The sequence below is a fragment of the Meriones unguiculatus genome, chromosome 18, assembly GCF_030254825.1.
Source record: "Meriones unguiculatus strain TT.TT164.6M chromosome 18, Bangor_MerUng_6.1, whole genome shotgun sequence".
Lineage (NCBI taxonomy): Eukaryota > Metazoa > Chordata > Mammalia > Rodentia > Muridae > Meriones > Meriones unguiculatus.
The window spans coordinates 38714564-38736179 of record NC_083365.1 but is presented as its reverse complement, the minus strand read 5'-3'; the positions used below and the strand labels follow the sequence as shown (position 1 = coordinate 38736179).

Here is a 21616-nt window from a genome sequence, read left to right as displayed (position 1 = left end):
CAGCACTTGGGAGGCAGAGGCAGGTGGATCTCTGTGAGTTTTAGACCAGCCTGTCTACAAAGCGAGCCCAGGATAGCCAAGGCTACACAGAAAGCCTGTCTCAGAAAACAAAAACAAAAATCACAAGCCCTAGAATCTTCTGGTCCCCAAGTGCTATAGACAACTAAGTAGAGTTGGGAATTTGGTTTACCATTACTCTGGGCCAGGGCGCAGCAAACATGTCCATGGTGAGTCATGATTTTCAGCTTCCACCGAGGTGATGGAAAAGCTCAGGACCATAGGATGGTGGAGTATTTGAGTAGGCTACCCAGCTACTTGAGTGTAGTATCAAAACCTGAGCTTTTGAAGTTGGACCAACACAGGTTTCTCCTGTGGTTCTGCTGTTTGGTATGTGGTTTTAGGCAAGCTAAATGTTCTGTTTCTTCTTTATAAGTTGAAGGTTATAGTAGTGTAACACACCTCTGCTCTGTTACGAAGATGAAGCAGAATATAGTTACTGTCACCCAAAGTTTTTAGATGTTGATTGCATCATCAGGACCACTCAACCTGCTGAGTGAGAACAACTATTCAAGAGAGAAAAATAATAATGTACAGTATGTTTTTAAATCCAATAGGAAAGTTTTTTTTAAATGTTTTCCCCAAAGAGAAATGACAAATAGTTGAGGAGACAAGTATGTTTAACTCAATCTACACATTGCATAATATGTTCACATATTCAAATATCACATGGTAATTCATATAGTTTTTATGTGTTTATATATCTTGTTCAAAATAGATTTAACTAAGAGATCATATCTTTATGAGTTCATCTCTCTCGGTCTCCGTCAGAGAGATCTGCACTGGGGGCATCAAGAAATCTCTCACCAGCTTCTTCTTTGGGGAAGGACTGAAGGGATTGGGTGGGTTTTGCTTTGCATGGCTTTAGAATGCTGGGACTAAGTCAAGCATGGTATCTTGATCATTCAGAGGAACATAGACTTTCAAACTCATCTTTTGGACATTGCTCCTAGCCAGAGTTAAACCAAATGTCACGCTTGGGATCAAGATCTCCAGCACCACCTGAGAAGGGTGAGGAGCGACTGCAGGTCAGAATAGCCCTGGACCCTCGGTCGGTCAGTCCCAGTGACCACATCTAACTGGACCTTCTTGTGCAAACACAGCTGCCATGCCTAGATTTAAAGCTCTTGCCCAAAGCCCCAAAGCATCTATTATCTTGGGAGCCAGGTGTGTTGCTTTCTATAAGTAAGTTTTGTGGATGTTTATGGTGAATTAGCAGCTGTGAAATTGACATTGGCTGTCTTAGTAAGACTGGAGAATGCGAAGTTTGCTTAAGATCAGTAATATAAAACAAAGCAATCCCTCCTAACACACACACACACACACACACACACACACACACACACACACACATGAGAGAGAGGGCGGGGAGATACTGGGATAATTGAGGTCAATTCTGTGATCAGTATCTAAAGCAACACCTGTGGACGGTATTTTCATTTAGGCTTTCATAGCCACCATGCTACAGTGAAGAGAAGTGGGCTCAGATGGAGAAAGATGACAGCTGTGAGTCCCAGCTCCACCCTCTCTCAGCTATTTAACTACAAGCAAGTTAGTCAGCCCTGCTTCCTCTTCTGTGAAAGGACTAACAGCTATCCCTCACAGTGTGCAAAACATCTGCCCAAAGCCATGCTGCTAAGCCATCCCTTATAGGCTGTGAGTCCAGCCCACAGTCTATAGCACCTACCCCCCACTGTAGAGTTGTAAAGAAATGGCTGATGTCATGGCTGGGTGTCTTAGCACACACTGAGTCATTACTCTAGAGAAATCTAAGATTGGACCATTGGTAATGAGGAGATAGGCGAAGAAGATGAAGACCTCTTTATGCCCTGTAACTTGTGAGTCACATGTTGGGCTGTCTTTCTTCATTGCCCTGAAGGTGAGATCACTTTTGTTTTCACCTTTGTCCCTAGGGAATCTACTCTACAGAGTTATAAATTCTGTGACATCCTTATTAAAATCAAGGTGATTCACTGTTAAACCACCCCACACTTACTTTGTCTCCTGTTGAATACATACTCCCTTGGTACGCAGGCATTTTGTTTAAGTATTCAGAGGATGGTCTCAGCTATACAATGATGGAACTCAATTTGGAAAGAGTCTCTAACTTCAGAGCAGCCAGGAAGGAGGCAATTTATCTTCTGTTAGAAAAACAGCACACAGTGCTTGTTGATAAATGTTAACTGATACTTGGTGTTTTGGGACTGGTGGGGATGATGATAGTGGACTCTTATCGAAAGTATACTCTCTTCTCATTGCTAACTGACAGCTACCATTCAGAGGCGTGCTACAGAATGGTTTTGGTTTTTATATTTTAAGAGAGGTAAAATATGGATTTTGAAATTAAATCAATTTGCCTTAATGTGTTGTTAATTCAAATATAAAAGCAACAGCCTTGGGCCAACCAGGTAAGCCATTGATTTGAAGCAAAACCTTGCCAACCTTCAAACTGAAGGTTTTATAAGTTGAGCAGGAACAAAGCTTTCTTCTGAGGCACTTGGAATGCAAGGCCTTCAGCCTGGTTGCTCAGGAGTCAAGTGTTGATGAACTAGTGGCCAACATGGCACCCCTTTACCACTTCCTGGTGAAGGTTTATGATTCGTTAGCACAATGGACTAAGGAAAGAACAGAAGTTCTTCAAATGAAAAGTTACTACATAAGTTTTCTGTGTAGTGTATGATGTAAACCTCTTTCTCTCCATGAAGCACAATATCTGTCTGTTCCTAATGGACTGCAGGGTTGGGTCTGTCCTCAAATAAGGTACAAAAGGCTCAGTGTGTGCTGAATGTAGCCTCAGAAAGATTGGGAGAGCGTGGGTGGAGGAAGAAGGCAAGAATGTGCAGGGTGCAAAAAGCCTGACATTTCTGTCTTAACTCAAAGCCCTGCTCTGTCCAGAGGTCCCCTTTCAAGAAATGCTGTGGACCTCATCTAATCCCATTACTATATTTTGTCTTAATGTTTAATTCAATCTTCCGGTTTTATCTAATACCCAGTAAATGTCTGGCACTGTGCATGCCACATATAGAGGATTCAACAAAGACAGATGTGATCTAAATTTAGGTGTCATAATTTAAGAGTCAGCCAGGTAAGTATTGATGCAGGAAGAAACCTTCCCACACTCCAAATAGGGTTTTGTTTTGTTTTTATAAATTTATCAGGAGCAGAACTTTCTTCCAGGACCCTTGGAATGAAAGTCTTTTAACAGAGATGCTCAGAAGTCAAGTGTTGATGATCTAGTGGCCAAAACGGTGGGTATGTGGTTCTGTTTGAATGACTTTGTGATGCCCATACAAAGTGGTGTCATGGTCTTCGGCTACACTTAAAGGCCCTAGTTGCCACTGGCAACATCCTAAGATGCTACCTGGAACTCCTGTTAGACTTGTAAGAGAACAGAACTTCAGACATCCTTTCTCAAGCTTTCTTCATGCATTACTCTGAAAGCCTTGTGTGTACATCACAGAAACCTCTGATTCCGTGCTTGACTATAGAATGTTCCTTCCCTTGCTTCCATAGATAGCTCCCAGTTTCCATAGACATGGATCACTCTTAACACTCTCAAATAACTGCTTCTTTACCCAGCTGTGACTGTGTGCCTCATACCTAATACTGATTTTCATATCCATGGATTCAGATATTCATGGTGCAAAAATACTTTAAATAAAAATATTTATGCCTGTAGTGAATATGTGCAGACCTCATCCCTCTGCTTGACATCACGCTCACAGAATAACAATTCACAGCACATTCACGTTAGAGTAAGTGTTTTATGTCATTCAAGGGAAGATGTGTGTAGTTTTTCATGTAAACACTAGGCCATTTTATATAAGGGACTTTTATATCCTCAAATTTTGGTATCCTTGGGAGTGCTAGTGTAATGCCAGGTTCACGGGACCCTCAGAGACCACCAGGAGATGACTCGATGCAATTGCAAGAGAGCTTTATTACGAGAGTGATCAAACTCAGGACCCAAGTCTCACTGATGCAGCAGTAGAGAAGTGGGACCCCGAGCTCTGAGTGAACAGGATTTTAAAGGGAAAGTCTGTGAGCAGAGGGTTTCCATGGCAGCAAGCAGGGAGGCACAAGTCTAGGCGTTACAGAATTTGGTGAAGTTTAGCAGGGCTGGGTGACCTTTTCTGAGGCACACAGTCACAATGGCTAAGGCATATAATCACAATGGCTATTTTTTTTTTTTTCAATGCAGTTTATTCAGGAACATTGAACAATTCTCGGACCCCGGGGAAAGCCAGCCCACAGCTTAAATAGCCTCTGGGTAGCCAACCCAGGCGTGCCACGGGGGCAATGCAGATAGGTCCACATACATGGAAGCAAGCCAGATCCTCGGCCTTAGCCAAATGTGGAGTTGTTCGTGACAGAGAGCACTCACCATCGGGAAGGTGGAAGGCGGAAACCAGCTCCATCTTTAAGGCATAGCATTCCGCAGCTCTCTACAGTTTCCCCTTTTTGTTTTAGACGCATCAGGCAAGAGTAGAGGTCTGATCTCTGATATTAGAAATAAATTGGGACTTTGTACCGATGTTCATTTAGGTGTCATCCACCCAAACAGCATCAGACCGTCCAATACCTTTTTCTCAGAGGCGGGACCTGGGGCATCAACCCGCATGCAATCAGACATGCTCTTCTCTGGGTCCAAAGCGGCTGACCCTGAGTGCAGTGCTTAGCCTCGCATCCTGAGCGTATCATTTTAGCTTTTTATGGTATCCAACCATGCTTGGGGAGAATGTCCTGCTTCAATGGCTGTAAAGGCCTGAATGATCATGGCTGCATCACACTGTTGTGAGACTCTAATCTTGCATATATACCACAGGCAAACCAAGGAGACCAACACCAGAAGGCCTGCTAACCCTCCCATGCCCGCCCATTCCTTCAGATGATTCATGGCTGCAGCAATCCATGTTGATAATCCTGTGGCTAGTCCTGCGTCCACTCCGGTAGAATTTACTGTGACAATGGCCACTCTCAGCTGCTCCATCGTAGTATCGAATTCTCCAGTCCAATTACCTAAAATATAGCTCGACAATTGTTTAGACAGATTTGCAGCACAGGAAAAATTCTCATGTTGTATGCTAGTGACACAAAGTCCAGCATACTTTCATTGACAGCCAGGTTGAGCGATTTGCCATAGGGTATCAATTTGCTCCTGCACGAGGTCACTCCTCTGATTGAACACCATCAAGCTTCCTTTTAGTTGAGCATTAATTCCTTTATGTACAACTAAGGCATGAGCTACATTGGCTAAATGATTATTCAGGGTCTGAGCAGTCTGCCCAGTATGACTCATGGCTAATGCCCCGGTGGTAGCTCCAACAGCCGTCAATGAGATGGTAGTAACAATGGTGGCTGTAGTTCCAAGATCCCTTTTCTGTCTGAAGAGAGTCATAGCGTGAGGGGCATCAATGGGCACAGGCACCCAGTGAGGCAGGCATGCGAGTAACCAGGGCATACCTAACTTTACTAGCATTCCAGCATTGGGCAAAAAAGCAAGTATCATTACCACAATTACTTGGCTCTATCTGGCTAATAATGAATAAAAATGGGGGATATAGACAAACAGGTGTGGGCTTATAGGAAATATTATGAGAAGCCTTAACCCCTCGTTGGAACATCCTGCGTCAGTTCTAGAACTAGCAGTGGTGGTGTCCGAGGTCTGAGTAGGTTCAGGAGACCATTGCCCCCAGGGGCGAGACGTGCTCCATGCCAATTGACTAACTCCATGTTTTCCTCCAATTTTGAAAGTCATTTAAGGTTCTTAAATTATTTTTTTCCCTTTTTTCTTAAATTTTTCATCAATTACACTTTATTCATTCTGCATCCCCCCATAAGCCCCTCCCTCCTCCCATCCCAATCCCACCCTTCCCTCCTCCCTCTGCTTGCATGCCACTCCCCAAGTCCACTAATAGGGGAGGTTCTCCTCTCCTTTCTGATCTTAGTCTGTCAGTTCACATCAAAAGTGGTGGATTGTCCTCTACTGTGGCCTGGTAAGGCTGCTCCCCCCCCCCCAGAGGGAGGTGATCAAAGAGCAGGCCAATCAGAGTATGTCAGAGGCAGTCCCTCTTCAAATTACTATGTAACCCAATTGGACTCTGAACTGCCCTGGGCTACATCTGTGCAGGGGTTCTAGGTTATCTCCATGAATAGTCCTTGGTTGGAGTATGAGTCTCTGGGAAGTTCCCTATGTTCAAATTTTCTTGTTCTGTTGCTCTCCTTGTGGAGACCCTGTCCTCTCCAGCTCTTACTATTTCCCAGTTTTTACCTAAAATTCCGTTCACTCTGCCCAACAGTTGCCCATCAGGCTCAGCATCTGCTTTGATAGTCTGAAGGGCAGAGGCTTTCAGAGGCCCTCTGTGGTAGGTTCCTAGGTTGTTTCCTGTTTTCTTCTTCTTCTGATGTCCATTCTCTTTGCCTTTCTGGATGGGGATTGGACGTTTTAGTTAGGGTCCTCTCTCTTGCTTAGTTTCTTTAGATGCACAGGTTTTAGTGGGTTTGTCCTATGTTGTATGTCTATATGAGTGAGTATATACCATGTGTGTCTTTTTGCTTCTGAGACAACTCACTCAGGATGATCCTTTCCAGATCCCACCATTTACCTGCAAATTTCATGATTTCCTTATTTTTCATTGCTGAGTAATATTCCATTGTGTAGATGTACCACAATTTCTGCATCCATTCTTCAGTTGAGGGGCATCTGGGTTGTTTCCAGCTTCTGGCTATTACAAAGAAAGCTGCTACAAACATGGTTGAGCAAATGTCCTTTTTGTGTACTTGAGCCTCTTTTGGATATATGCCCAGTAGTGGTATGGCTGGATCTTGAGGAAGTGCTATTCCTAGTTGTCTGAGAAAGCGCCAGATTGATTTCCAGAGTGGTTGTACAAGTTTACATTCCCACCAGCAGTGGAGAAGGGTTCCCCTTTCTCCACAACCTCTCCAGCATGTGTTGTCACTTGAGTTTTTGATCTTGGCCATTCTCATGGGTGTAAGGTGAAATCTCAGGGTTGTTTTGATTTGCATTTCCCTAATGGCTAATGAGGTTGAGCATTTCTTTAAGTGCTTCTCTGCCATTCGGTATTCCTCTACAGAGAATTCTCTGTTTAGCTCTGTTCCCCATTTTTTAAGTGGATTACTTGGATTGCTGCTTTTCAGCTTCTTTAGTTCTTTATATATACTGGATATGAGTCCTCTGTCAGATAAAGGGTTGGTGAAGATTCTTTCCCAATCTGTAGGTGGTCGCTTTGTTTTGATGACGGTGTCCTTTGCTTTACAGAAGCTTTTCAGTTTCATGAGGTCCCATTTATTGGTTGTTGTTCTTAGAGCCTGTGCTGTTGGTGTTCTGTTCAGGAAGTTTCCCCCTGTACCAATGAGTTCTAGGGTATTTCCCACTTTTTTTTCAAGCCGATTTAATGTGTCTGGTTTTATGTTGAGGTCTTTGATCCACTTGGACTTCAGTTTTGTGCAGGGTGACAAGTATGGATCTATTTTCATTTTTCTACATGTAGACATCCAGTTAGACCAGCACCATTTGTTGAAGATGCTATCTTTTTTCCATTGTATGGCTTTGGCGTCTTTGTCAAAGATCAGGTGTCCATAAGTGTGTGGATTTATTTCTGGGTCCTCTGTTCGGTTCCATTGATCCACCATTCTGTTTCTATGCCAGTACCATGCAGTTTTTAAAACTGTTGCTCTATAGTACAACTTAAGATCAGGGATGGAGATACCTCCAGAAGATCTTTTATTGTAGAGGATTGTTTTAGCAATTCTGGGTTTCTTGTTATTCCATATGAAGTTGAGAATTTTCCTTTCCAGGTCTGTAAAGAATTGTGTTGGTAATTTGATGGGCATTGCATTGAATCTGTAGATTGCTTTTGGTAAGATGGCCATTTTTACTATGTTAATCCTACCAAGCCATGAGCATGGGAGATCTTTCCATCTTCTCATATCTTCTTCTAATTCTTTCTTCAGAGATTTGAAATTTTTTTCATACAAGTCTTTGACTTCCTTGGTTAGGGTTACTCCGAGGTACCTTATGTCATTTGTGGCTATTGTGAAGGGTGTTGTTTCCTTAATTTCTTTCTCAGCCCTTTTGTCTTTTGTATACAGGAGGGCTACTGATTTTTTTGAGTTAATTTTGTATCCTGCCACTTTGCTGAAGGTGTTTATCAGCTGTAGGAGTTCCCTGGTAGAGTTTTTGGGGTCACTCACGTATACTATCATATCATCTGCAAATAGTGATAATTTGACTTCTTCCTTTCCAATTTGTATCCCCTTGATCTCCTTCAACTGTCTTATTGCTCTAGCAAGGACTTCCAACACTATGTTGAAGAGATATGGAGAGAGTGGGCAGCCTTGTCTTGTCCCTGATTTCAGTGGGATTGCTTTAAGTTTCTCTCCATTCAGTTTGATGTTGGCTACAGGCTTGCTGTATATCGCCTTTACTATGTTTAGATATGTGCCTTGTATCCCTGATCTCTCCAATACTTTGAACATGAATGGATGTTGGATTTTGTCAAAGGCTTTTTCAGCATCTAGGGAGATTATCATGTGGTTTTTTTCTTTCAGTTTGTTAATATGGTGGATCACATTGATGGATTTCCGTATATTGAACCACCCCTGCATACCTGGGATGAAGCCTACTTGGTCATAGTGGATAATATCTTTGATGTGTTCTTGGATTCGGTTTGCAAGTATTTTATTAAGTATTTTTGCATCAATGTTCATAAGGGAGATTGGCCGGAAATTCTCTTTCTTTGTTGAGTCTTTGTGAGGTTTAGGTACCAAGGTTACTGTGGCTTCATAGAATGAGTTTGGTAATGTTCCTTCTGTTTCTATTTTGTGGAATAGTTTGAAGAGAATTGGTGTTAGCTCTTCTTTGAAGGTCTGGTAGAATTCTGCGCTGAAGCCATCTGGTCCTGGGCTTTTTTTGGATGCGAGACTTTTGATGACCGCTTCTATTTCTTTGGGGGATATAGGTCTATTTAGTTGATTTACCTGGTCCTGGTTCAGCTTTGGTAAGTCAAATCGATCAAGAAAATTGTCCATTTCATTTAGATTTTCAAATTTTGTGGCATATAGACTTTTGAAGTAAGTCCTAATGATTGTTTGGATTTCCTCAGTGTCTGTAGTTATATCCCCCTTTTCATTTCTGATTTTGTTGATTTGGGTGGTGTCTCTCTGCCTTTTAGTTAGCCTGGCTAAGGGTTTGTCGATCTTGTTGATTTTCTCAAAGAACCAGCTCTTGGTTTCATTGATTCTTTGAATTGTTTTATTTGTTTCCAATTGATTGATTTCAGCCCTGAGTTTGATTATTTCCAGCCGTCTACTCCTTCTTGGTGTGTCTGCTTCTTCTTTTTCTAGGGTTTTTAAGTGAGCCATTAGGGTGCTTGAATGAGCTGTCTCGAATTTCTTTTTGAAGGCACTTAGTGCTATGAACTTTCCTCTTAGCACTGCTTTCATTGTGTCCCACAAGTTCGGGTATGTTGTGTCTTCATTTTCATTGATTTCTAGAAAGACTTTAATTTCTTTCTTTATTTCTTCCCTGACCCAGCTGTCATTTAGTAACAAGTTGTTCAGTTTCCATGTGTGTGTAGGCTTTTTGTTATTTCTGTTATTGTTGAGGTCCAGCTTTATTCCATGGTGATCAGACAAGATACATGGGATTATTTCAATCTTCTTGTATTTGTTGAGGCTTGCTTTGTGACCCACTATGTGGTCTATTTTGGAGAAGGTTCCGTGAGGTGCTGAGAAGAAGGTAAATTCTTTTGTGTTTGGGTGTAAAGTTCTGTAAATGTCTGTTAGGTCCATTTGATTCATGACCTCTGTCAGAGACATTGTTTCTTTGTTTAATTTCTGTTTGGTTGACCTGTCCTTTGTTGAGAGTGGGGTGTTGAAGTCTCCCACTATTAATGTGTGTGGATCTATATGTGCTTTAAATTTTATCAATGTATCTTTCACAAATGTGGGTGCCCTTGTATTTGGGGCATATATGTTCAGGATTGTGATGTCTTCCTGGTGGAATTTTCCCTTGATGAGTATGAAGTGTCCTTCCCCATCTCTTTTGATTAATTTTGGTTGAAAGTCTATTTTATCAGATATTAGAATGGCTACTCCTGCTTGCTTCTTGGGTCCGTTTGCTTGGAAAGTCGTCTTCCAACCCTTTACCCTCAGGTAATGTCTATCTTTGTGTCTTAGGTGTGTTTCTTGTATGCAACAGATTGCTGGGTTTTGTTTACATATCCATTCTGTTAATCTGTGTCTTTTTATTGGAGAGTTGAGTCCATTGATGTTGAGAGAGATTAATGACCAGTGGCTGTTAGATCTCTTGATTTTGATGTTGGCTGTGGTCATCAGGTTGTGTGCTTGGTTGCTTTTTGTTTTACTGAAGTGAGGTTATTTATTTCCTGTGTTTTCTTGAATGTAGCTAGCTTTCTTGGGTTGTATTTTCCCTTCCAGTGTCTTCTGTAATGCTGGATTTGTTTGTAGGTATTGTTGAAATTTGTTTTTGTCATTGAATATCTTGTTTTCTCCATCTATGAGGACTGAGAGTTTTGCTGGGTATAGTAGCCTGGGCTGACATCTGTGTTCTCTTAGGGTCTGCATGATATCTGTCCAGGCCCTTCTGGCTTTCATAGTCTCTGTTGAAAAGTCAGGTGTGATTCTAATGGGTTTGCCATTATATGTTACTTGGCCTTTTTCCCTTGCAGCTTTTAGTATTTTTTCTTTGTTCTGTATACTTACTGTTTTGATTATTATGTGGCGGGAGGATTTTCTTTTCTGGTCAAATTTGTTGGGTGTTCTGTAGGCCTCATGTATTCTAATTGACCTCTCCTTTAGCTTGGGGAAATTTTCTTCAATGATTTTGTTGAAAATATTTTCTGGGCCTTGGAGAAGGGAGTCTTCTTTTTCCTCTATACCTATTATTCTTAGGTTTTGTCTTTTCATATTGTCTTGCATTTCTTGGACGGTCTGTGTCAGGAATTTTTCAGATTTAACATTTTCTTTGACAGATACATCGATTTCTTCCATTGTATCTTCTACACCTGAGATTCTTTCTTCCATCTCTTGTAGTCTGTTGGTTATGCTTACCTCTGTAGTTCCTGTTTTCTTCCCTAGATTCTTCCTTTCCATTATTTCTTCCATTTGTGTTTTCTTTAATTTTTCCAATTCTATCTTCAGGTCTTGAGTTGTTTTGTTTACTTCCTTCACCTGTCTGATTGTACTTTCCTGTTTTTCTTTTAGTTCCTTCAACTCTGTTTCTTTCATTTCATTCAGTGTTTTAAGCATTTCCTTTCTAAAGGCCATAAACTGTTTGGCTGCAGCTTCCTCTATTTCTTTACGGATGGCAATATTCTGTTTGAGTTTATCTTCCTCTATGTCTTTACGAATCTTATTTGTTTCCTCTGTTATCATCTTCATGAGCATACTTGTTAGGTCATCTTCTTGGATTTCAGTTATGGTGAGGTGTCCAGGGCTACTTGCCCCTGGGTAACTGGGTTCTGGAGATGCCATATTGCTCTGTCTTTTGTTGCTTGAGCTCTTACGCTGGCCTCTACCCATTGTGTTATCTTAGGAGTTTGGGGTTATTTTCTGGTGGTTCCTGGGGATCCTGTGGTGGAGAGAATCCCCTTTGCAGAAAGCTGGATTTTCCTGAAGGATGTCTTCTCAGCTTTTTGGGTATAGTCCCTGGATGGCTGGTGTTTTTTCAGGAGTTGCTCACCTCAAGGATATAGACCTGAGTGGTAACTGTGGTCTTTGTTAGTCGAGAGGGTTCTCCTCTCACCCAGGGAAGTCCTGAGGGCAGCTGCCCTGTTTCTGGGTTTCTTGTTGCAAATTTAATGATCAGCTGCTGTGACCCAGTTGGACATCAGGCGCGCCTCAACTGTTTGTGCTTGTGTCTGGAGCACAGCTGAGTGCTGGCGCCTTGGCCCCACTAGACTGCTAGACTTTTTCTAGGGAAGGATTGGGTGATTTAGATCAGTACAGTTTCCTTCCTTCCCCGTGGATTCTCTGGAGACACGGACTCCTAGTGTCTTTTTTTGCCCTGGTGCACACTGCTCAGTGTCCGCCAGCTGGCTGGCCACAGAAATTTGCCTGTGCCTGGAGCACAGCTGTGTGAGGGTGGCTCAGTCTCTGCCAGCTGTCTGGTGCGCAGAAACTGCCTGTGTCTGCCTTTGCGGCTTTTGGGGGCCTGAGTGCTTCCCTCAGATGGGTAATTTTCCGGGGACCTTTTCAGGTTGGGGGTGAGCTGAGTGCTCTGAGATCAGACCCGCCGTTTCTATCTCTGGCGGCGAATCAGGCGCGCAGGCAGGCAGGGCTCTGTGCCGGAACCTGGGTCCCCGGCTCTGGCTCCGGGCTGGCTCCTGGGGTGCCCGTGGAACCCGCCCGAGTCTTTTCCAGGGGATGTCTGGGTGACCTAAGGCCGGTCCCTATCGTTTCCTGTACCCTGGGGTTATCTCTCGACTGAAAATTCCAGTCTCTGATAGTGTGGTGCCCAAGGTTCAGTCTGGGACCGTGACCAGAGACACTGGCTTGTGGCTCTGGGCTGCGGCTGGGGCTGGCGGCCGGCAGCCAAGCGTCTGGCGGAACGGGGATCTCTTCCGCGGTTTAGCCGGGTGAGTTAAAAGCTGATTGAATCCCCCACCGTGGGGTATCCTCTCACCTGGGAAACACAATGACTGTGTTTTATGGCCGAGAGTTCTGATTGCTGTTCACTGTGCTGATCCTGCTGTGCTGCTGCTCAGAATGAGAGTCCTCCCAGCGCCGCCATCTTGCCCCTCCTTGTCTCTATTTTCTATGAAGCATTTATTCTGTTATATTTCCTGGAGGCTGTTGCTAGGAGAGTTAACTTTGTTTTCTGCCAGGTGTACATTCTGTGATATTTCCTGCTACCTGAATTCAGTTCCCAGTCAAAATCTTTACTTCAAAATGGAGTTATAGTCAGGCTAACTTAAACTCTTCACTAGCATCCATTCATGGTTACCCAGGCCTTGGGATAGTCACTGCATTTCTTCCACTGAGTTTGTAGTCTAGTGGGACAGTCATTTAGGCGCAAATCAAGCCCTATAACTGGGACAAATTGTGCAATGTAAGATTGGAGAGGCATGAAAAATAAATTGGAGGCCCTGAAAGGAGCTACTCCAAGCAAAACTTTTAAAGAGTCTATGAGTGCTCTATTCTACATGAGAACTAATTCCTCAAACTCCGTGAGCTGCCTCCGTCTATTAAAAAGTGGAAATTGGAGGGTGTGAGACAGTTCAGTGGCTAAAAGATTCGTGCTGCCAAGCCTGACAACTTGAGTTTGATCCCTGGGTTCAACATGGTGGGCGGAGAGAACTGATTCCCACAAGTTGCCCTTTGACCTCTGCATGGATGCTGTGACACATGCATGTGTGTGTGCGTGCACAAAAACGCTTCAAAATTTTCAAATGGCAATGGGAACGTGTAAATAAGATATATTCAACTACCTTAACATGGCGCACTGTGAACCAAGCTCTAGCCACAAGCTCAGTAGAAAGAACTCTCTTAGTAGAACTTCATTCACTGAAAATTAGTATATCAAATTAAGTTAAGGTGTGAGCATGCAGGTAGTTAAGCTGAGTTGACCGGGGAATCAGCAGGGGCTCATTTTTTAGCAACCAACCAATAGCCACCATTTTAACGGCTTATAAAAAAAAAAGAAGCAAAGTAAGAAATGGCACAAATCCCCTGGAAAGAGGGGAATGCTTGCTTGGGTGATCGGAGCTATTTAGAGGCAGCCTATTTCCCAGTCATGGGCATGCAGAGGAAGGGGAGGGGGCAGTTAGCCTGTATTCATCCAGGATGCCATTTGATCAAAGAGAGGAGTAAAGTATGAATCTAGGTTTCTTCTGAAGTCTCAGTAAGGGATGCTGAGGAGTCACAGTATGGAGAACACACTGCTTCTCCAAACATTTCTAGAAGACACAGATGAGTAGGTATTGACAGGAACTCTCAGTGCTGTGTGCTGACCTGGCCTTTCCTGTACCTGCTGGTTCTTTTAATGCAAATAGCCCTTGCTTCTTGTAGGATAGGACTTTTTGCCATTTCTTTTTCCTCTTCTCCGATTTCTCTTCCTTTCTCAGACTTCTGGAGCACTTAATTTCTTAAAACTGAGTATCACACAACTTGTGCCTAGATTCTATTTTTTATTTAATCATTCTTCTATCTATCCATCCATCCAACATGTAGTTATCAAACATAAGATTTTTGCCAGAAAGCATGCTTCATATGGGGAGAGATCTAATATACATGACAGTCTTATTCTGGCATTTATCTTCTGATGGGGAAAACAAGCCACAAACTGTGAGAGAGGCCTTGAAAGCATGGGAGATGTAGTAACTTTGAGAGGGAAGATCTAAAACTCAGACTTGGGATTCAGTGAATGCCTTTGGATGAAAGCATGCTTGAGTCTTGAGGGTGAAGTAGACATTAGTTTAAGAAAGCTGAACTGAATGTAGTGATGAAAAGGATACTTCAGCCAGAGCAGACAGGTCACATGACCTTCATTCATCTGGAAATGGGGCCAAGTTCCCTGTGGCTCTGGACATGCCCCATGGTCTCCCTACTGTGTTGGGAGCTATGTGAGTTTTTCAGATACATTCTCCTGTTCCGTGAATCAGATGAGGGTAGCAATTAACTCTGGGAGTGTGCCTTTGGGAACTGGCTGACCAGCGTGCTTCTAGGACATGGCATCACCTTTATTTTTAGAAGCAATTCCCAATTTGGAATGGTCAGACCTTCAACCCAGCCCTCACCGGACCCTAGGAACTGACCGACCGTGCCTTGGTCAGTCAGTCTTAATGGAAATGGGAGATGTGTGAGGTCAAGGCAACCTTGAGTGTCTCTCCTGGGGAAAATGAACCACAGTGTAGAGGTTTCATGTTTGTACTGGTGACTTTTATGCCAACTTTACACAAGATAGGGTCATTTAGGGAAAGAAAGGAAGGACTCTGAATTGAGAAAATGCCTCCATAGGACTTGCCTGTATGCAAATCTGTAGAGCAGCTTCTTTTGATGGTTGATGTGGAAGGACCCAGATCACTATGAGTAGTGCCATCCCCGGGCAGGCGGTCCTGCATGGCATAGGAAAGCAGGCTGAACGCCAAGGGGAACAAGCAGTAAGCACCATTCCTTCATGGGCTCTGCGTCAGCTCCTGCCTGAAGTCCTGCCCCCACCTCTCTCAGTGATGGAGTGTAACCTGGAAGTGTAAATGAAGTAAACGCTTTCCTTCCCCTGTTGCTTTGGGTTGCAGTTTATCCCAGCAGAAGAAAGCTAACTAGGACAATGATTAAGGATTTCCCTGATGTTCCTTGAGAACTTGTCTGGTTAGTGTTCCCTAAAAGGGGCCGAAGGCAGTGAGAGGTTCTTGGGCCCCTCTTAATTGGTTAAAAATCATAAGCATCACCTTATAGCTAAGTCGGCTTACTAAAACTTAAATGTGGCTAAAGTGTCGTGACATTCTTCTTGCCCCACTGGAGGCATTTAAGTGAAAGGAAAGAAACCAAATCCAGTGCCAACTATGTATCAAATACTCCGTTGGTGCCTTTCCAAATATCGTCTCCCAGAAGGTCTTGGCCTCCTGACCTGGGACAGTTTGCTGCTTGCTCTGCTCTCGGCACACCCTCAGGTACACAAGAAGAAGCTTGGAGGAGCTGCTGCCCTCGTGGAATCTGGAGTAACCCAAGCTCAGCAGGACCTTTCTAGAAAGTATTTCTGTGGCTTGGAGAAGGGGCACAGGGGCTGAAGAGGGATCGGAAAAAAAGGGACCGGAGGAGATGTTCACTGGAGTCTGTAAGCCTTTAGGTGATGTGTGCAGCATTTGGGAAGATGCAGTAACTGTCAGAGAAAGACTTCTTGGCCAATGAGCCTCCTCCTACCACATGGCTTACCCAGGCCTTATAGGATGCAGCAAGCATAGAGGGACTTGCATGCTGTCCAAAAATAACCAGTTTTGGTTTGTTTACAGCAAGAATGGAGTGTCCTCTGGGGAGCTAGGGAATCTTTACTGGGGCACAATGTTAGCTATTCTCGCTGCTCCGTAGTATATGGCACTCAGGTGGCAGTACCACTAGCAGAAGCACAAAGGGAAAAGCCCCCAGCAAGCATTATGTTTTGTTTTTACAGGTCAGCTTCCCAGGGAGGTGATTAGGGGACATCTGTGCCCCCCTGTGTTTCCCAGGTCCTTAGGTCTGGTGTTGGACTTGGACAGAGGGGTGGAGTTGAAGAGGCGGTGGATGGGACAGAGAAAAGATACGTTGCAGACTTCACAACCTCCAGGCCAAACCCACCAGTCAATTCAGGCTTCCTGGGGGAATGTTCTCTTGCCACCTCACTGAGAGCACGAGGGAGGGAAAAAAAAAAAAGAATTGGTGCCACAGGAGGCGACACGAGGGTGTACAGCAGGAAATCAGAATCCAATACCACAACTAAGAGCCTATTATTAGAGGCCCTTGGCAGAGTGGGGAAAATCAAGTGCTAATGAAAAGCAGGTACAGAGAAAATTTAGCATGGCTTGATTATGCATTCCCTTGAGTCACGGAGCACAATTTGCACGATGAGCTGAATTCGCCGTTGAAACAGGACTTGCATGCATGTGTGTGAGAAGGATCTGGGTAACAATTGCAAAATCAACAGCTGTTTACATAATGCAGTGGAGAAGCTAAGGTTAAAAGAAATTGTAAGCTTATTGTGAAGGCTTTGTTCCCCCCCCCCGCCCCACCTGTCTTGTCAGGTGGCCTTACATTGTTGGTCAGTGGAGAGCAGGGGAGAGGGTCTGGCTGAGCCAGCCTCCACTATTCTGGAATTCATTGCCTGCTCCTTCTTCCAGGATATACCCAAGTAGGAAAAGAGGCTCTAACTCAGGGTTTGGGGTAAAAGTGATGAATTACTGGGATACGCCAACTCAACTTGGTACTGTGGAGTTGGTGTAGCTCAGTTCCCTGCCTTAGTGTTTGAAGTCATCATCACCCTGTTCTGTTTGCACAGCAAGTGGACATTAACAAGAGAATGGACACACATAATTGAAGTGACTGTGTGGATCTAGGGCAACTGTATAGCTCAGGTCCTGCCTTTTCTGTTCATTGATCTGGAAGAAAACCCTTACATTGCTGAGATATTGGGCCTTTGTCTGTCCATCTTCCCTCCTTCTCATAGCCATATATCTCAGTAGGAACTGGGATATCCATAGAACATATACACTCATATACATTCACGATAGTATGAGGCCCCAGCATCACTTGTTTGACATCTGTCTGAATCATTGCTATTCTAAAATCCAGCATTTAGATATAAGTGGTTCTAGCTGATGGGAGTTTTAGCTTGTAGGGCAGCTGTACAGGTGGCCATCTTGTATTGATTCCACTTGCTTTCTAAGCTGTGAACAAATTTCAGAATTAATTCAGAGGCTCCACATTTCCTCCAGGTGAAGGATGCTCACGTGTCCCTAATTACGAAACCTGCCCTGACCACTTGACATAAAATCATATAGTCATACTGTCTTTACTTCTGCACACTGCCACCACCACTTTCAGTAAGTTTAGCCACTTGTTCCTTCTCCCACTACATGACCACACCATGAGAGCAAGAGCTTTTTTGTCCGGGTTTATTTTATTTACTGCGCTATTTTCAGTAGCTCTCAAAGAATGGGGACTATACTGTGATCCCAGGAGAAATCCGAGGACTGAAGGGAAGAACGGTAAGAGGGTGCCAAAACAGTGTGTTGCTGACATCTGTAGAAAGGCTTCCATCCCAGGAGAAGGCAGGGCATCTTTTAGGGATGTTTTTTTTTTTTTTTAACAGTTTTAAGAAATGTTCATATGGAAACTCACAGGCTTGCTTTCTCAGGGTTCATAAACTGGCAAGAGATGCAGGGATTTAAGTTAAAATCCACCCTTTAAGATCCCAGTCAGGAATTAGTTCCCGCCCCCTACCCAAACAACCTTCCCTGAACATCCCTTATGCCTTCTCAAACCTGGCTTAGCATAGTTCCTTATGATTCCTGGAAGCAAGCCATGCAGTCCAGATGAGAAGCAGATAATTACAGTACAATCCACTGGCAGAGGCACCCTCCAGTGAGCAGTGTCTGACGAATGGAGAATAGTCAACAAATCCACGCATGTTACTCGGTATTGCTGCCGTTGGTTTAGTACCCAGAGCATGCATGCGTTCTAAAGGGATGTAGGCTCATGCAGCTCTAAGCAATGATATGTAATCATCTTTGGTCTTAATGCTTCTAGAATCTCTCCCTTTCAGGCTCGCCATGCAGTCAGAGCGATGCAACAATTGCTTCGGCTTGTACAGAACTTTTTGCAGATAGTTTGGGGAGACCCCTGTATCCCTGACTGCCACTGAGGCTCCGATTTAGTTTTTAAATTCTCTTCTGTGTTAGCAAGATGGCCCACTGGGTAAAAGAGTCATTGGTCAGTCTCAGCAACCTGAAATGAGTCCCCAGAGCCCATGGCGGAAGGCAAGAACTGACTCCTGGAAGGGGGTCCTCTGTCTTCCACATGAGTGCCATGGTGCCCCTGTAATAATAATACTAGTGAATAAAGTTATATGTTCAAACTTCCTTTGCACATGCACATGTCACGAACTCTCAGAAGCTTGGGACATCTGCTGAGTTCCAAGAAAGCAAGTTGGAGACCTTCTAAGTAAGCACTTGTGGACTCGTGACATCTTGATGCTGCCACTTTGATGTGGCTGTTTTGATTCAGGGCTTCCGGGGCATTTTTGTCGCAGGCAAAGAAAGCAAGCTGTTCAGGAAGCAGCCGTTTTATATAAGGAAAAAAAATGTGTGTGACAGGCACCCAGATCCTTCCAGGGTTTTGTGCAGATGTGAACCTAATGTCTGTGTGTTTCCACTTTACCGTGGCTGTTTTGATGCCTAATGCTTTCATGGCACCATGCGGATCTTGCCAGAATGTTTGCTTTCAATACTTATTGGGCCCATTTTGAAGATGAGAGTGGGTCTGATTCCCGTTTCAATGGCACTGAGCTAAATTCTCAATGTCCTGTTGAAATGCTGGGGCAGCTGGATAGGTCCTTTAATGTATTGTCATCTTTGTCAGGAGCGTGATAAACCCTGTCCCTCCCTCCTGGTCTCTAGAGAAAGATACTGACTATGGCAGCCCCCACACTAGCATATTTCGCTGAATATTTTGCTTATGTACATATGTGTGCTGTCCAGGTGGATGGCTGCACATGTGTGTGCAGATGTGTGTGTATAAATCTGCATGTATATTTGGAGGGGAAAGGTCATTCATTCTTTGGGTGCCAGAAAACTTTCTCTTCCGAAGCAGGACCTCTCTTTTAGTCTGAATCTCTCTAATAGGCTAGACTGGCTGGCCAGCCAGCTGCGGGGATCTCCCTGTCTGTGCCTCCCCCGTGCTGGCATTATAAATGTGTGCCGCCACCAGATGCTCAATGGGAGTCCTAAGGCCCCATACTAAGGTCTCCCTGCTTGTAGGGCAAGCGTTTTACTGACTGAGCCTTTCTCTAGCTCTCTCCCTTTACTAAATTTTCATGAAGGAGTATCAGCACGTTTCTTCCCTGTATTATAACTAGGGATTATCATACAATCTGGCTCCTCCAATATCATAGATCTTTAGAGCCCTGTCTTATGCCTCTGGCCTCCAGTTAAAAAGGAAGACACGCAATGAACACTAGACCATACGGCTAGCAAGCCCTGAAGTGAGGGCTAGACTCCTGAATCCCACATTCTTCCCATCACCATCAGTGATAAGGCCAGCCATTGCTCTGCAGGCAGGCATTGCTTCCACAAAGGCTTGTCTAGCCTGGTAAGAGTACCTGAGCAGGGGTAACACCTTCCTTCCTTGGAAGGCACTGTCACATCATCTGTCAAGGATGTGCCCTTCTACCTATCAAGGGTGGTATTACCGTCTTCTCATGTGTTTTGGTTTCATTCATCAAATGGTGGTTTTTGCAAGTAGAAGCTACCAAACAACAACAATGAAAAAAACAACAACAACAACAACAAAAAAAACACCTCAATTTAGCAAAGTCAAATGTGTATGCTTCATTCTAAAAATCTTACTGGCCTGCGAAGTGATATGTTGGGAGGGGGGAGAGGAAGGTCCTCACATCCCCAGCAGGGGTTCTGTTGAACAGACTCCCAAGACAGCATGAATTCCCTTGGGATGGGGCATCTGGAAAATGGCTGAGTTGAGTCCAAAGACGACAGTGATCAAAATGCTGCCTGTAGCCATCCTGCTTTGACTGTGAGGGGCCTCAACTTGGGGGCAGTTTGGCAGGGTCTGATTATACACGCAACCTTTTAAAACCACAATTGACTGAACTTTTCTTTTAGTTGTATGCAATGTTGTTTTTTTCTGGAACAGAGGGAAGGCTTGAGTTACAGTAGATGTGGTCTTCACCTGTGCAGAATGTGGAAGCTTTGAACTTTTGGGGCATCTGATTTTGGTGTAATGCGGGCTGTGACTTTCCCAGAAAATACCACACACACCAATTATCAGGAGAATGAAAGAGCTCAAATTTTGGAGCATGATCTGGATTGAAAACTTAATGGCCTATTGATTTTTATCCCGGTAAAATGGAGTAGAAAAACTCCCTTCCCAGAGTCAGCAGGGGAGTGACCCCTGGGAAATCCCATTATTTTTCACGGTGCTTCTTTTTCTTACTGCGGGGATCCAGGGTAATGGGAGTAAAATGTCTATGTGACCCACAGGTCAACTGGAATCCAAGTGTGCCCCAATGCTCCTATTTTGTCTCTCTACTTTGCCCACGGGAGACCCCTATTAATTCAACCCAGGGAGTCACTAACCATGAGCTTCATTTCCGTTGCAGTGCCAACAACATGCCCAAGCAGGTGGAAGTGCGCATGCACGACAGCCACCTCAGCTCCGAAGAGCCGAAGCACCGAAACCTGGGTCTGCGCATGTGCGACAAGCTGGGGAAGAACCTCCTGCTCTCGCTAACGGTGTTTGGTAGGTGTCTCTGTTCTCTACACCCTTATCTCCTGAGGTCACCTCATCCATTTCTCCAGAGCTCTCCAGATTTCCAGGGGAGCTAGCCTCGCGGAGAGTGCTCCTCTGGGAAAGGAAGTCATGTGTCCTGCCGGGGCCCCATTAGGCACTCTGCCCCCGTGGCAAAAATCTACTCCTAAACCATTTCTGGCCATCTGCTCTCCTCTGTTCTCAGCATGCATACACATTTCCTGTGAGTGTCAACAGGCAAGTCCCCAGACATACTTGTGAAGACTAAGTTTTGAACTGTTGAGAGAGAGGCCAGGGAATCTGCAATGTAGCATACCTTCTGGGTGATCCCAGAGCAGGTAGTAGATCACATTCAGAAAAAGACTTGGATCAAGGTAAGGACAACAGGGCCAGAAATCCCCACTACAAGGGACCACAAGATCAGGCCTTTGCCAAAAACAGCATTGACTTTGATTAACTGATACATTTGGGGAGGGGAGCACGGAAGAGGCCCATTCCACTGCTCAGCTATGTTCCAAGTCATCTCGGGATGATTCTCTGGTCTGAGTTGTCAAAGCAGTCC

The 21616-nt window shown here is 44.2% G+C and overlaps 1 protein-coding gene across 3 annotated transcripts in view; it reads left to right on the top strand.

Moving 5' to 3' along the window:
* The window catches only part of Slc1a2 (solute carrier family 1 member 2), a 140533-nt gene that overhangs the window by 63547 nt on the left and 55370 nt on the right, over positions 1-21616 (top strand). For all 3 annotated transcript variants that reach the window (XM_021629276.2, XM_060371425.1, XM_060371424.1), the window contains exon 2: positions 20906-21045. In XM_021629276.2, coding sequence (XP_021484951.1) covers positions 20906-21045 — 140 coding nt within the window. The remainder of the gene's footprint in view (positions 1-20905; positions 21046-21616) is intronic.